The sequence below is a fragment of the Mustela putorius genome, unplaced genomic scaffold (assembly GCF_011764305.1).
Source record: "Mustela putorius furo isolate JIRA1106 unplaced genomic scaffold, ASM1176430v1.1 tig00003983_pilon_pilon_pilon, whole genome shotgun sequence".
NCBI classification, from domain to species: domain Eukaryota; kingdom Metazoa; phylum Chordata; class Mammalia; order Carnivora; family Mustelidae; genus Mustela; species Mustela putorius.
Genome location: NW_025422123.1, coordinates 17,935,233 through 17,951,524, shown reverse-complemented (window position 1 = coordinate 17,951,524; position 16,292 = coordinate 17,935,233). Strand labels below are relative to the sequence as shown.

The 16,292-nt window shown below is 39.5% G+C and overlaps 1 protein-coding gene across 3 annotated transcripts in view; it reads left to right on the top strand.

Annotated features, from left to right (window-relative positions):
• The window catches only part of PKHD1 (PKHD1 ciliary IPT domain containing fibrocystin/polyductin), a 471,024-nt gene that overhangs the window by 320,659 nt on the left and 134,073 nt on the right, over nt 1–16,292 (top strand). For all 3 annotated transcript variants that reach the window (XR_006604139.1, XM_045071248.1, XM_045071247.1), the window contains exons 57-59: nt 5,960–6,114; nt 7,537–7,689; nt 14,902–15,780. Coding sequence is in view for 2 of the 3 variants with exons in the window: in XM_045071248.1 (XP_044927183.1) it covers nt 5,960–6,114; nt 7,537–7,689; nt 14,902–15,780 (1,187 nt within the window). In the remaining variant the exon portion in view is untranslated. The remainder of the gene's footprint in view (nt 1–5,959; nt 6,115–7,536; nt 7,690–14,901; nt 15,781–16,292) is intronic.

The window sequence follows — 16,292 nt, the reverse complement described above, 5'->3', positions numbered from 1 at the left end:
TTGGTTAAGGGAGCTTGGTTAAGAGAGCTTCTGCTCAGGTCATGATCTTGGGATCCCAGGATTGAGCCCCCTATCGAGCTCCCTGCTTAGTGGGGAGTCTGCTTCTCCCTCTGCCCCCCTCCCCTCTCTGCTCATGATCTCTCTCTAAAATAAATAAAAATAAAATCCTAAAAAAAAAGAAAGAAAGGAAGGAAGGAAGGAAGGAAGGAAGGAAGGAAGAAAGAAAGAAAGGAAGAAAGAAAGAAAGAAAGAAAGAAAGAAAGAAAGAAAGAAAGAAAGAAAGAAAGAAAGAAAGAAAGAAAAGATGTGGTGGATTTTGTGGAAAGAAAGGAGAAAGGAGCCCGGTTAGACGAATAGTTGACACTTATGATAACTCCTCTTCTTATCATCATCAATGCTGACATCGCTGCAACCATCCCCTTTCTTCAGTACCTCCCACAGTACAATGCAGGCTGAGAATCTGCAGTACCTTTCAATGGCGCTGAAAAAAATGAAAAAAAGTTTAAACTGAAGTTCAAAAACAAACTTTCGGTATTGGTAGAATTCGGAAATCTATGGCTATCCCTATTCCTGGGAAGAAAACATCTTGGCATCCAGACACTCCGAGCCTGTGGTCAGATACAGCCATCATCATTAAGACCTCCCCAACGTTTAGTTAACAAATCCATTTAAGTGGCGGGTGTTTATATATGGATGTCTTGTGCATGGTTGTAAAAACTTTTTGAATCAAATAGGAAAGCATATTTTTTTTCCTTTTATGTAATTATGTTCTTTTGACCAAAAGTATTATATTTTCTCAGAACTAGATAAAATGTTAGTGCCAAAATAAAGAAAACTGTGCTGACATCTTGTTTATATATTTTTAAAGGTTTTCTTTCAGGAGATTTTGCAGTGATTATTCATAGTTTCCTCTCTTTTCATATGGTTTACATTTAGGTCCAGTTATGTTGCAAACAGCTCTTTTAATTTTTTTGTTTATTTATTGTTTTAGGTGTGTTTTGCTCAGAACAAAAAGGTCTATCCTCTCCCCTGTAGCTATAAGAGTCTCACTAGTGTTAAGCAGACAGCTGGGCTTCAAGCAGTTCTGAAGTTAGGATTTCTTGAAATGGTTGAAGGGTAACCAAATAATAGAAGCCTGTGAGTGGAAAGTGTGGATGTTGCAATTAAAGAAAACTGATACTTGACCGACAGAACCATCTAAATTCTTGATAACAGGGGCCATGATTTTCTTTGAAATTACCATTTTTGCTGTATGGACACAGAAATGAAAGGGGCCATATTCCTTTGCCATACGTATATGGTCCTTTGTGACATATGGATTTCCAAGGCTTCAGGAGCATAGGGGAGAGATTAATTTTCATGAGCCTGCAAGGTTTCAGAAGCCTTAATGGAAAAAGTCAACTTAATTTCATTTGTATTTTTCATATAAAACTTGGGCTAATGACTTCATAGTTCTTCTTTTTTTTTCTGTCAAGAACACTGCTATGAGCTATAGGGTTAAAATAGCTAGGTAGCCATATTTTTATTGAATATAACATAAAGTTGAATAGCCACAGAAAGCAAGAGGACAAAATCAATTGCAAGGCAGCAGTATCTATGGTGTCAAAATTTGATGGAACAGAGGTGGGGATTGGGTATTCCATGGGGAAGAGACTCCCATGGGAAGACTTCTTAAAGGCAAAGGAACTTCAGTCAGTTTTTAAGAATGAGTGGACTGAAGGGCAGAATAAAGACAATGATATTTTAAGTAATGGGTGAGAAGCATATAGCTATTTCTTGGGAGAGAGAACAGATTCATCTGGTTGGAACAGAAACCTTATTTAAGGAAGTTAGGGAATGAGGTTTCATTCATTTTAGTTTACATTAGATTTCACTCTTTGAGTTGTACGTTCTGTCAGTTTTGGTATGATGACATGTATCCATCTTTATCATATCATATACTGCTTTGTTTGCAGTCCTCAAAAATTACAAGCTGGTAGCTGCATCATTGTTTGAACTGTATGACAATGTGCCAGGAGATGGACCCATCATTTCTAGTGTCCCTCTGCTTCTGAGCAGGTTTAGTTTTATATACACTGGAATTCCTGTACAGTGAAGTAAAAGAAGCTATCTCTGTGAGCACATGGTATAGACACGATGTAGAATAAATGTGGTCAAAAAGAATCTTTTGTTTTTTGATCTCTTTTTCAATCCCCAAATTGCTACCTACTTTCTGTTATTTGAACAGAAAAGATAATATGAAGATCTAGATAGTAGTATAAACAAATGTGGTAATGTTAAATTTACTCTTGGGTTTACCCATTTTTTTTTTCATATAACACTAAAGAATGTGGACTTCTTTCTAAAAAAAAAAAAATGTCTGCTTTCTGCAAAGAAGACATCCAGATGGCCAACAGGCACATGAAAAAGTGCTCCATATCACTCGGCATCAGGGAAATACAAATCAAAACCACAATGAGATATCACCTCACACCAGTCAGAATGGCTAAAATCAACAAGTCAGGAAATGACAGATGCTGGCGAGGATGCAGAGAAAGGGGAACCCTCCTACACTGTTGGTGGGAATGCAAGCTGGTGCAGCCACTCTGGAAAACAGCATGGAGGCTCCTCAAAATGTTGAAAATAGAACTGCCCTATGACTCAGCAATTGCACTATTGGGTATTTACCCTAAAGATACAAACGTAGTGATCCGAAGGGGCATGTGCACCTGAATGTTTATAGCAGCAATGTCCACAATAGCCAAACTATGGAAAGAACCTAGATGTCCATCAACAGATGAATGGATCAAGAAGATGTGGTATATATACACAATGGAATACTATGCAGCCATCAAAAGAAATGAAATCTTGCCATTTGTGACAACATGGATGGAACTAGAGCGTATCATGCTTAGTGAAATAAGTCAAGCAGAGAAAGACAACTATCATATGATCTCCCTGATATGAGGAAGTGGTGATGCAACATGGGGGCTTAAGTGGGTAGAAGAAGAATAAATGAAAGAAGATGGGATTGGGAGGGAGACAAACCATAAGTGACTCTTAATCTCACAAAACAAACTGAGGGTTGCTGGGGGGAGGGGGTTAGGGAGAAGGGGGTGGGATTATGGACATTGGGGAGGGTATGTGCTTTGGTGAGTGCTGTGAAGTGTGTAAACCTGGTGATTCACAGACCTGTACCCCTGGGGATAAAAATATATGTTTATAAAAAATAAAAAATTAAATTAAAAAAAATGTCTGGGACAGGCATGGAGGGTGGGCTCTATCTCCTACCAATGTTGTACATGCCTTTTCCCAGTGTAGACAAAAATCTGTTCACAAGTACAAGTAGCAGCTGTAACCAGAACCTTCGGGGTAGAGGATGGATCCAGTCCCAGTAGGACCAGCTGGGGATGGTTGTCCATGCAGACTCTGGCTCCATCAAGGTGTGCCTTTCAGGAGGGAATATGGCAGGCCTCCTACGACACAGATGGAGGGGCCCTGGCATTATACCCAACACTGGGCCAGGGCCTCTCTTGCCTGGGTGGAGCTCTCTGGAAGTTCCAAGGAGCCCTCAGCATGCCCCATGGGCTGTGTCTGGGAAAAAGATCTCATGGCAGCACTGTACTCTGTCTTGCAGAGACCACACTGTGGCCACTAGTCTAGGGTTTTCCGTATATCTCAAAGCCTCTGCCCTAAAAATCCCCTATGACCACAAGAAATGAGTTTTAACTCATTTAATAAGAAACTTTTCAGAACATTATAGTGCCTATCATCTGAAGAACTTTATTCAGCAGTACAGATAATAATAAAAAGATTATCCAGATGACACTTAAACATGAAGGAAAGGATCAGTTTCATTTGTACTGCCAATTGACTTTGGTGTGCCTTTATATTCATAACCTCATTTTCTTTTTAAAAAAGTATTTTTTCTTACTATGATGTATTATCTGTTAATTTAGAAAATTTACATTTAAGTGAAAATCACTAATAAACTCACCATCCATAGGTGGACTAATATTTTACTGTGCATCCTTCCTGTCTTCTGTTTTCTCTATGTGCATTGTTTTTATTTAAAAAACAAATTGGTCATATTGTTTTATATCCTTGTTCTTTCAATCTGCACATCATGAACACAATGTTTTGTAATTTATGCTCTGCTACAATGCACTTTTTAAATGACTGTATGGTATTCCATTGTATGGTTCACAGATTTTTCATAATTTTGTGGATTATCTTGATATCATTCTGAGATGTGGGGGTATTGGGTCTTTTAAGATTTTATTAATTTATTTGAGAGAGAGTACAAGTGGTGGGGTTGAGGAGAGGGAGAAGCAGACTCCCCTCTGAAAGCAGAGCCCAATGCAGAACTGGATCCCAGGACCCTGAAATCACAACCTGAGCCAAAGTTGATGCCTAACCAACTGAGCCACCCAGGCACCCTGGTATTTCTTTTTCTTTCTTTCTTTCTTTTTTTTTTTTTTCTTACCATTTAGCTGGGGAAGGACTATGAGTCAGACAGGTGAGGCAATGTTATTTAGTGGAAAGAACCTGGACTTAATTAAACTTCCCTTGTCCTAATCCAACCTCTGGCTCCATTCCATGATCTAGTGTTAACCTTTGTTATTTCCTCTCTTTGAGTTTAGTTACTTTGCCTTTAAAAACTAGCAGTTACTTTAATATTCTGTATGTAGGATGTCATGACAAATGAGGAACTAAGGTAAGAATAAATTTTTTCATTAAAATTATATCTTTTTTTCTGTACTCTCCCTCTCCATCTAAGCTCAGGTGTACAGACATGAATTAGTTATCTTTGGTTCATAGTAGACTTGTACCATTGACCCACAAACAATCCCCTGTAATTTATTTGAGGGTTTTTTTTTATGTTAATATTATATTGAAACCTGTATATTTCATCTCCCTTGGAGTGAACTCTTTAAGGATGTCTACTAGTCAAAATATAAGTTGCCATTTTAAAAAATGCAAATGAATATATTTTATTTACCACTGTGCCTCTAGCATCTACTATAGTGTCTGGTGCTTACCAGTTGTTCAATCAATAAATGTTTCATGACTGAATAGCCTTCACATGGACTTACTCCCTGGGTGAAGATTTATGGGTAGAGGAGAATCTCTTGTCAAAGCTTGCTAAAATGTGGACATTAGCAAAAGAGGCAGGTTATTAAAATAGACTTATGCCATTGAAGTTGGTAATGACTGCAAATGAAGAATAAAGCAGACATATTCACTAGGAAAGGCTAGGCAGCAGTGAAAGACTGAACAGAAGTTTTATTAAATGTGAGTTAAAAAAATGAAAAGGAACAAACCATCATTGTTTCATATTGTAGTAGAAACAGTGTTTGGAACATAGCACACTCAAGAAATGCATCCCATTAGTGCCTGCAGTAACATAGGGTTGTCAGAGGGAAGCTTTCAATATTGGCATTTTTCAGATGAAGATGAGAAACTCAGCAAGGAGATTTCTTAAGGTCACATAACTGGTAAGTGACATCTCTAGGATCCATGTTATATCTGTCTGACCATGAAGAAGGTAGGAGCCTTAATATACGATGATAAATTGCCCCCCAAAATGGCATAACAGTTCTTTAGAAAATGTGAGAAAAGATTTCTTTTGAACCACTTTTACTTTTCAAGCTGTTTCCCAATCAGGGAGAAAGATGCCTTTTCTAAGAAACCATGTGTCATTGGCATATAGTAAACTCTGGAACTTTTACTCTTTGTCTTGTACTTAGGGCTACAGAATCTCTTTGTAATCCTTGTGATGCATACACATAAGCCAGACCATTGACCCCATGAAAATTAAACTTTTCACAAAAGCCTTTTTTCTCTGTCTTGACTTGTTATCTCTAAGTCAATCTGGTGGGAGTTGGCGGTTGCAGGGGATTTCCTTTTCTCTTTGGAGTTAGTAGGTGTTCTGGGTTGCACGGCCAGTAGACTTAATGACACTTTTGTGCTGTTACAGAATTATAGTACAGGACACAGTGGATTGGCGACCCCATGACAAAATCGTCCTTAGCTCCTCTTCTTATGAACCTCATGAAGCAGAGGTCCTCACTGTGAAAGAAGCTCAGGCTCACCATGTTAAGATCCATGAACAGCTCAAACACCGGCATGTTGGTAAGGCTTTGGTTTGTTGGGAAAGGGAAATGGTTGAGCCAGAAAGAATGTGTTCAGAAACCTTCCTGGGGATCTTGTGTCCAGTGGCTGTTCAGAGGGAGTGGATAATACCTTGCTGCTCCCTAAACTCATCCTAGAAGTCTTTACCTGTATCCCATCATTAATTGTATTGCCTAACTTTTAAATTATACTGAGATGAGAAGGAATTTTTGTTAGTTTAATTTTTGCTTTTTACATATAATGGCAAGTCTAGAAACAAGCAGAAAGATTAAGTATCTTGTTCAAGCAAGCAGAAAGGTTAAGCATCTTGTTCAAGGTCACTTTCATCACTAAGCCACAATAAACCTCGTGGGAGCTGAATTTCCAGTTCATTCCTTGGCACACTGAATCATGAAATCACTTCGAATTTGGCAGTTATTGTAAATAATGGCTTCTTTTTCCATGCTCAGGAATGTGTCCTTCCTAACACTTTATGTACTATTACTACTATTAAAAAAAAAAAAAGAAAGATAAAAAGCCAAATACCTTTTTAACAAAAAAAGTGTGACTATTTTTATACACTATGCACAGTTCAAGTATATTGCACATAAATTATAAATAACTATGAGTTTCCTAGTTCAGTCCAATAAATATATTTAATCCAAGAACTCTAACTAATAAGTAATAAAACATGGAAATGGAGTAGGGAATATCTTTTTGTTTCTGATATGGGAGAGGAACATACATGTATTCAACAGGATTATGTTTAAAGTTGTTTCTAAGTAATAATTCCAAGGACGATTTCTTTTTTAAAAAGTGGAGGAAAAAGGAGAACTCTCCAGCAGTCCTTGCTCATAGGATGTGAGGTGTGGTGTAAACAGAGGGCAGTGAATCAGATCTGCAGGGCACTCCATTCCCACCCCTGAGGAGGCTCCTTCAGGCAGGGCTGAGCTTAAGACCGGGTCCATCCTGAGAGGGCACTGCCTCTGCTCTTTGTCGCTTTACTCCTATACATTGCTACTTTAGCTCTGTCACCACCTTAGTCAGTCTGAGATTTTTCACTCTCATCAGAGAGGTCCACGGACAATGTACAGCCAAACACTCAAGTCTCACACCTATGAATTTAAGGAAGGACATTGGGGACCCCACTAATTGGACGGGTGTGCCCTGACTTCCTTGTCCCAGTACCCACAGTTATTAAGGAGAAATGAATTCTTGCTCAAACACTCTCACTCTGATCCCAAAGAGAGATAAGTGAACGAGCTTTTCATTTCTCAGCTGACATTTGTGGAGAATGCCCGAGGAAAAGCAACCTTAATGTTGGTAGGACTTCCGAGGGGAGAGGAGTGTTTTCATTTGTCAGGTTCTCTGGGTCCCCAGCTGACAATTTCCGAAATAGGTTTTTAAGGTTTTTTTTTCCTTGCCCAATTCCTATTGCCCTAGGAAGCGTCCATGTCATGGAGGATGGCCGATCCATTCGTTTGGCTGCAGAGGTTGGACTTTTGACCCGAAATATACAAATCCAGCCTGATATATCATGCAGGGTGAGACTACTTGTGGGGTCCTTCAGAAAGTCCAGCAGTGAGGAATTTTCAGGTAAATGGAATTTTAAGTTCCTAACCATTACCCATTGGAGCCTATTCATCTGGGACACTCAGAAATTCCAACTCTGAGAATTTTCATGTATAAAACAAAATGTTCAAATTAGATGGCTCCTTTGTGCTCTGAGAAGCTCTGAATTTTGAGTTCTAATCTGTGCTTAATTATCAGTCTGATGTTAAAATAATATACTAGCGATCAGCACATATGCACATTTTTACCTCAAAGAAAACATCTTCAGCAGATGTGAAATTTCCTCTGCTTTGAAATTATAGATGATTTAATGACCACTTGAATTTTATCTCTTTCCTGAATTTCTATTACTCTTTCCCAGTAGCATGCTATATCTGATGGCAGGCCTCAGCTCATGCTATAAATTAATGGCATAAATTTAAATAAAAATGATTTCCATATTCTAGACTATTTTAAGGATCAGTTCAATCTTTCTCATTTCTTTCAGGCTTTAACTCTTTTGGAATGCTGTAACATTATTTGATTAGGAACTTGTTCTTAAACTTGTATTCCTTAAATAGTATCCCAAAATTATCTCTTGGTCAAATATATTTGGGTAAGGATATCACTGTAGCTCCATCTTAGAAAGTCACTGAGTACATGAATATAATAAAGGCTCTGAGAAGGCCTGGAATAAAGGATCTAACTACTTCCCAAATATATTGAACATGAAACACTTTTTGTTGGCACATCTGTTCTACCAGTATGGTAAAGGGCAGTATTCCTACCAAACTTAAATAAAAAGTTCAGGATTTCTGGCCCATGGAACAAGCTCTCTTTCCATAGGCCCGATGTCCCACAGGTCCTCAACAGAAGTGACTTTGTTCCTCCCCTCTCCCCAAAAGACATTTTTGCCAGTATCTTGAGACAGTTTGCTTGTCACAATTTGGGGGGTTTCTGGCATCTAGTCAGGAGATGCTAAAGAACCTACAGTATATCCTACAATGCAAGGATAGCCTCCCACAAGAAAGGATTCTCTGGTCTGAAATGTCAGTAGTGTTGAGATTGAGAAGCCATGCTTTAGAGCATTGAGACACAGGCTGAGTCCTGTTCTTCTGGAAACAGGACTAGGAAAAGGGCCTCTTTTAACCAAAACCTGCAGTCTGCACTAGAACACCATCACAGGATAGAAGGTCAGTTTAGACAGGGCCAGACTGTCATGCTGTCAGGATCCCAAACTTCTGGTATTACTGATTCAGGATTGTTAAATCATCCCAGGGGAAGGGATGTTCTAGAACAGGGTTAATGCCAATTAAAAAAAAAAAAACATATAATGAATTATTTCTTTCAGGGGTACAGGTCTGTACCCCTTACACAATTTACAGTGCTCACCGCAACACATACCCAGTGTCTATCACCCAGCCACCCCATCCCTCCTACCGACCTCCCCTACTGCAACCCTTTTTGTTTCCTGGGATTAACAAACCATAAGGTTTGTCTCCCTCTCTGGTTTCATCCTGTTTCATTTTTCCCTCTATTCCCCTATGATCCTCTGTCTTGTTTATCAAATTCATCATATCAGTGAGATCATATGATAATTGCCTTTCTCTGACTTACTTATTTCACTTAGCATAATACCCTCTAGTTCCATCCACATCATTGCAAATGGCAAGATTTCACTTTTTGATGGCTGCATAATATTCATATATATATATATATATATATATCACAACTTTTTAATTAATTCATCTGCTGATAGACATTTAGACTTTTTCCATAATTTGGCTATTGTGGACATTGCTGCTATAAACATGGGGGTGCAGGTGCCCCTTTGGATCATTACATTTGTATCTTTGGGGTAAATACCCAGTAGTGCAATTGTTGGGTCATAGGGTAGCTCTATTTTCAACTTCTTGAGGAACCTCCATACTGTTTTCCAGAGTGGCTGCACCAGCTTGCGTATTATTTCTCTTCTGTTGGGTTTAGGCTTTATTTGCTGTTCTTTCTCCAGCTTCTTTAGGTATAGGGTTGGTTGTGTATTTGAGACCTTCCTTGTTTCTTCAGAAAGCCTTGTATTGCTATATACTTTCCTCTTAGGATCACATTTGCTACATCCCCAAAAGTTTGAACAGTTGTATTTTCATTTTTATTTGTTTCCATGAATTTTTAAAATCCTTCTTTAATTTCCTGGTTGACACATTCATTCTTCAGTAGGATGCTCTTTAGCCTCCATGTATTTTAGTTCTTTCCAACTTTCCTCTTGTGATTGAGTTCTAGTTTCAAAGCACTGTGGTCCGAAAATATACAGGGAATGATCCCAATTTTTTGGTACCGGTTGAGACCTGATTTGTGACCTAGGATGTGATCTATTCTGGAGAATGTTCCATGTGCACTAGAGAGAAGATTGCGTATTCTGTTTCTTTGAGATGGAATGTTCTGAATATATGTGTGATGTCCATCTGGTCCAGTGTATCATTTAAACCTTTATTTCCTTGTTGATCTTTTGCTTAGATGATCTGTCCATTTCAGTGAAGGGAGTGTTTAAGTTCCATACTATTATTGTATTATTTTCGATGTGCTTCTTTGATTTTGTTATTAACTGGTTTATATAATTGGCTGCTCCCATGTTAGGGGCATAGATATTTAAAATTGTTAGATCTTCTTCTTGGATAGACCCTTTAAATATGACAAAGTGTCCTTCCTTACCTCTTATTGTAGTTTTTGGCTTAAAATCTAACTTATCTGATATAAGGCCAGGGTTAGTAATCTGCTCGGGTTTGCTCTTGGTAGCTTTTGTTCCCTCAAAGTTTTCTGTGCAGCTTTGGAGGATAAGAATGAAAATGGTGGTCTCCCAATCTCCAGCCCTGGAGAAGCTGAGAGCTCAGGGTTCCATTCCTCACTGAGCCCTCAGAGAAAAGCAGTCAATCATTCCTCTTTCACTGGTTTTCCAGGCATACTCTGAGCTCACTTGAACTGTGATGGAGCATTTCTCTCTCTGGGACATGGCCCCATTTGGGGCCTCTAAACCCAACAGATTCCTGCAGTGCACTCCCATGCTGTTCCTCCTGGGGGAAGAAGGGGAGTCTTCCTGGATCTGCCATTTGTTGGCTCCTGCTCAAAGAGTAGGGTCCCAACTCTGCTGCAGAATATGGTTTATGACAACCTTGAGCTGAGACCCCGCTTCTTGGCTCTATCTTTGCAACAAGCTCCCCTCCTCTGATACTTGGGAGCTCTGCCACACTCAGGCACTGCTGGTCTTTCTGTGACCCCAAGGGTCCTGAGACCACACTGTCCCAGTGATGGTTCCACTTCTCGCTTAGCCATTGGAGCAACATCCCTCAGTGGAGCAGTCTTCTAAAAGTTCTGATTTTATGCTTTGCTGCTCTATCACTTGCTGATAGCTGGCCCCTCCCCCCACAGTCTATCTTTCCATATATCACCTTGGATTCAGTTCTCCATATGTCCTACCTTCCAGAAAGTGGTGGCTTTTCTATTCATAGAATTGGTTCTATTTTTTTCTTTGATCTCCTGCTGAGTTTGTAGGTGTTCAGAATGGTTTGATTACTATCTAGCTGAATTCCTAGGAGCAAACAAAATTTAGGTCTCCTACTCCTGTGCCATCCTGCCAGCAATCTAATGCCGATTTTCATGCCTATTTTATCTCATGTAATCCTAGTATCTTCATGAGAGAGACATTTTATAGATGAAGAAGCAGAGTCTGTAATAAAATTGTCTTCTTATGTTGAAACTCACTTGTGAACAACTTGTGAACAACTTAAGGGTAAGGTTGGATCTTTCATCACTGTTTTTCTAGTGTAATAACTCCTAGTATTAAGTGCTCCATAAATGGGAATGAAGAAAGTGAAGAGTAAGAAAAGTCACCCAGCTAGAAAGTGGCAGAGTTAACGTTCAAATTCAGCTCTGATCATGAAGCCCTTGTTAAATAATCTGCTAATTTTTGTTAAAATAGGCTTTTGTTAAAAGCCTTTGTTAAATAATCTGCTAATCATCTTTGATTTAGAGAAGAGTTGCAAATATAGTATGGAGAGTTCCTGTATACCTTTTGCCCATGCTCTCTTGTTAATATCAGACATATTTGTTACATTTGTCAAAACCAAAAAGATTATATTGGTGCCTTACTCTTAACTAAATTCATGATATTATTCATATTCTACCAGTTTTTCCACTAATGTCCCTCTCATTCTAGAATTTAATCCAGTTTCCCATACTAAATTAAGAAGCCTCGCAATTTTCTGCAAATACACTTTAGAGCCTAAATGGGGTGGAATCAGCAAGTGCAGGTCAAGAATGCCGGCTATGGGTGCTGAGTAATTATAGGGTAGAAAATCAAGCCAGGAGTTACAATTCCTACATTCGTTCATTCATTCCTTCATATTTATTCACTTGACAGAGACACACAGAGAGAAGAAACACAAGCAGGGGAAGTGGGAGAGGGAGAAGCAGGCTTCCTGCTGAGTAGTGAGCGTGATGTGGGGCATCAGGCTGACCTGAGCTAAAGGCAGATGCTTAATTAACTGAGCCACCCAGGTGCCCCCAATTCGTACTTTTAAATTGGAGGCCCCTGTCATTCTTCTTTAGACCAATAATATCCAGCAATTTTTACTTAGAATTGTGATTTTTGAAAGGAGAAATAAGATAGTAGTCATGAACGTAATCATTGTTTAATTATTCACTTAAATGCTCAAGACATTTTAAGTATTTACTATTATTGATTGGCTTTCAGCCACTAGTTAATATGCACAGAAGTAAAAAAGTTCTTGAATGATTTAAAACTATGAATTATAGCCATGTAAGTATAAGACATTAAAAGCCCCATAAATTAAAAAATACTGATAACATTACATTGACTGAGATTCTAGAACCACTTTCTATTCTACAAAATAAGCTACTTACGTGTGGAAGCTAATGTTTGGTGTGGCCTTTGGGTCATAGTTCTATAGAGACAGGTTCAACAGCTCTTTCAGCTGTGTGCTATTGGTGAGGGAGCTGTCAAAAATGTCATCACCAGACAAAATTTTTGGATATTTTATCATTCAGTGAATATTTCTACACCATCTACCAGTGCCTCCTTAATAGATGTCATTTGAGAAGTTTAGATGTATTGGAATCCTGTCATCTGGTTACAAGGAAAGACACACATGGTCTTTTTTTTTAAATAAGATTTATTTATTTTATAGAGAGAAAGAACATGAATGGGGGGAGGGGCAGAGGGAGAAGAACAGGGAGAGAATCTGAAGTAGACTCCCCACTGAGCATGGAGTCCCACATGGCGCTCTATCCCGGGAAGCCAGACCATGACCTGAGCCAAAGTCCACACAGTAAGTGGCCTAACTGACTGAGTCACCCAGGTACCCCTGAAAGACATACATCCTCTTTCTTCCTTTTTTTTTTTTTTTTAAGGTTATTTGTCAGAGAGAGAGAGAGATAGAAAGAGAACAGAAGCAAAGGGGAGGGGTAGAGGGAGAAGCAGGCTCCTCACTTGGCAAGGAGCCCTATGCGGAACTTGATCCCAAGACCCAGAGATCATGACCTGAACTAAAAGCAGGTGCTCAGCAGACTAAGCTTACCCAGGCATCCCACACACATTATCTCTCACTTCATCTGTCCTCCAGGCCATGGTTGGTCCTCATGGCAGCCTGGTGTTAGCTTCTTCTCTGTGAAAAGGGAGTTGGGAGGTGGGGGTTTAGGCTGAACTCTTTTGAACTTTAAATACTATTACTGAAACACTATAGCTCCCTCCAATTTTAATGAGAAATAACTTTATAGTTCACCTTTGGCAGTATCTTTAGAAAAAGAAAGAAAAAAGGGCCAACTGGCTGGCTCAGTCAGTTAAGCGTCCACCTCTTGGTTTTGGCTCAGGTTGTGTTCTCAGGGTCCTGAGATCGAGCCCCACACAGGCTTCGAGCTCAGCAAGGGCTCTGTTTCTGACTCTCTCTCCCCCGTCCCTCCAGCTTGTGCGCTCTCTCTCAAGTAAATAAATAAATTTTTAAAAAAATAAAATAAAAAGAAAGAAAAGAAAGAAGAAAGAAGCAACGTGAGGGATAAAGTTGTGACCTACATAGCTAAGGGCACATGACTAATTCCTGGCACATTAGCTGTAGCCCAGTAGACTGAATGCCAATGCAAAGCTGTTCCTGTATTCCACTACATCTCCCATTCCCCACAGTATGCCTCCACGGGGGTTAATTGTATTTCATCTGCATGCATTTGTTTACGTTCTTGTGTAATATGTTACTGAAACCTTCTCTATCTCAGTTTCCTTATCTGTAAAATGGGGATGATAATTATACCTACCTCATAGAATTTTTGTGAAGTTAAGAGTTTATACACACACACACACACACACACACACACACATCTATACACAAGCACACATGCATTATTGAGATATGACTTAAAACAGTACCTGGTACCTAATGAGTGCTATGTGAGAAGTAGGTGCTAAAGTTATTAATTCACCTCATTTTTTCCTATAATTGTGTTCTTATCTATTTTATTGAGAGTGTATACTTGACATATTAGTGCTCATTATATTTTTAAATCAATCTAGTGGCTGTAGTTCATACTGTATTTTTGAAATATCTACTTAAATTAGTACAAATACATTCCTTGGTAAGACTAAATAATTCCAACCCTCTCCTGATGTAGAAGGTGTAGAGAAGCTTTTTATTCTGAAAATGAGGCAAGGACCACAGTGTGGCTGGGATACAAAAAATGAAAAGATTTTATGGGGTCTTTAAAATGATTTAAAAATATGTTTTATGTGAATGACCATTATAGTTCTTCTTGTAATATCTTTGTGGGGGATGGTAATAGACCTTTCACATGGGGTTGCTGAGTGGAGACATGGCATTGAGGGGAGTCGCCAGGAACCTGTACTTCCTTCATTCTTATCCAGGGCTTTGACTAGTCCAGCAGAAATATACACGGAACCTGCCAGCTACTGTGCTTCTCTCCAGAGCCTCTCTCTCTTCCCTATCTGTCCTTCCTCTCCTCCATCCTATTGCCAGACCCTTCAGTCTGCACATGAAACTCTGGCAGGCATTCATGTGATATTTCAAATGGTGCTTATGTTGTTAGTGAGACTCATATGTGAAATACAGTGCTGGTATTGAGAATACACTATTACATTAATTTTTTTTTTTTTTTACATCTCCCGGAGCCTGTAAACAGGCCATCCTTCTGCCTTTTGTAGAGAAGGAAAAAGTAACCTGAAGATCTGCATTTTGTTTGCAGGTGTCCTTCAACTTTCAAATGTGGAAATTCAGAACTTTGGGTCACCTTTGTACTCAGCTGTTGAACTCCTTAATGCATCGGCAGGAACCTGGATAATATCATCCACTCTGCACCAGAGCTGCGGTGGGGGCATTCGTGTGGCTGCCAGTCATGGGATCATTTTAAAGGACAATCTGGTGTTTGGTGCAGTTGGCCATGGCATTGATTTGCAGGGTCAGAACTTTACCCTCTCTAATAACCTTGTGGTTCTGATCACACAATCAGCGTGGTCTACCATGTGGGTGGCAGGAATCAAAGTGAACCAGGCAAAGGACATCAGCCTTGACGGCAATGTTGTGGCAGGATCGGAGCGACTCGGCTTTCACATCCGAGGCCACAGGTGTTCCTCTCCTGAAGCTCTCTGGTCCGACAATGTGGCCCACTCAAGCCTTCATGGCCTTCATCTCTATAAGGAAAATGGGTTTGACCACTGTACTGGTATCTCTGGCTTCCTGGCTTTCAAGAACTTTGACTATGGTGCTATGCTCCATGTGGAGAACAGTGTGGAGATGGAGAACATCACTCTGGTGGATAATACTATTGGTCTCTTGGCAGTGGTGTATGTGTCTTCTGCTCCACAGGGTCACACTGAAAATGTACAGGTTACACTCAGGAATTCAGTCATTGTGGCCACTAGCTCTTCTTTTGACTGTATTCAGGACAGAGTTAAGCCTCGCTCTGCCAATTTGACATCAACAGATCGAGCTCCTTCCAATCCAAGAGGGGGTCGAGTTGGTATTTTGTGGCCTGTATTCACCTCAAAACCAAATCGCTGGCCTCAGGAACCATGGCACAGAGTGAGGAATGGCCATTCAATTTCAGGAATGATGAAACTTCAAGGTAGGAGGTTCTGGCTTCCAAGCAATGTAGTGCATAGGATCTTCAATAGCATTCAGAAATTATATCAGCAAGAGGATATGATGTAGTCTGGTGCTTACTGTCCAATTGATAACCTTCTGGCTATTGATAAGCACAATGGTGATTTATAATGACAGGGAGATGCTCCTTAAAAAGTCATTGCTTTATTTATGTTGAAGAACTTTCGCAGTGATTATTTAATTTGGTTATATGACAATTCTCTAGGTAAGTGTTTTTTTTTTTTTTCCTATTATGAAAATGAGAAAACAAATGCAGAAATTGTGCTTCACTGAAGTTGCTTAGTAGGTGATGGGGCAGCCTGGATTAGAACCAGTTATACCACAACCTGTGATGTTAATCTTCCATCAGATCTCTTTTGTGCTATTGTACTCACCTCCACTGGATCATGATCAAAACTTTGATGAAAAGTATTACTCTTAAGACTTTAATGTGTTGGAATACTCTTCTCTTTTGATACAATGTCCAGGTCTTAA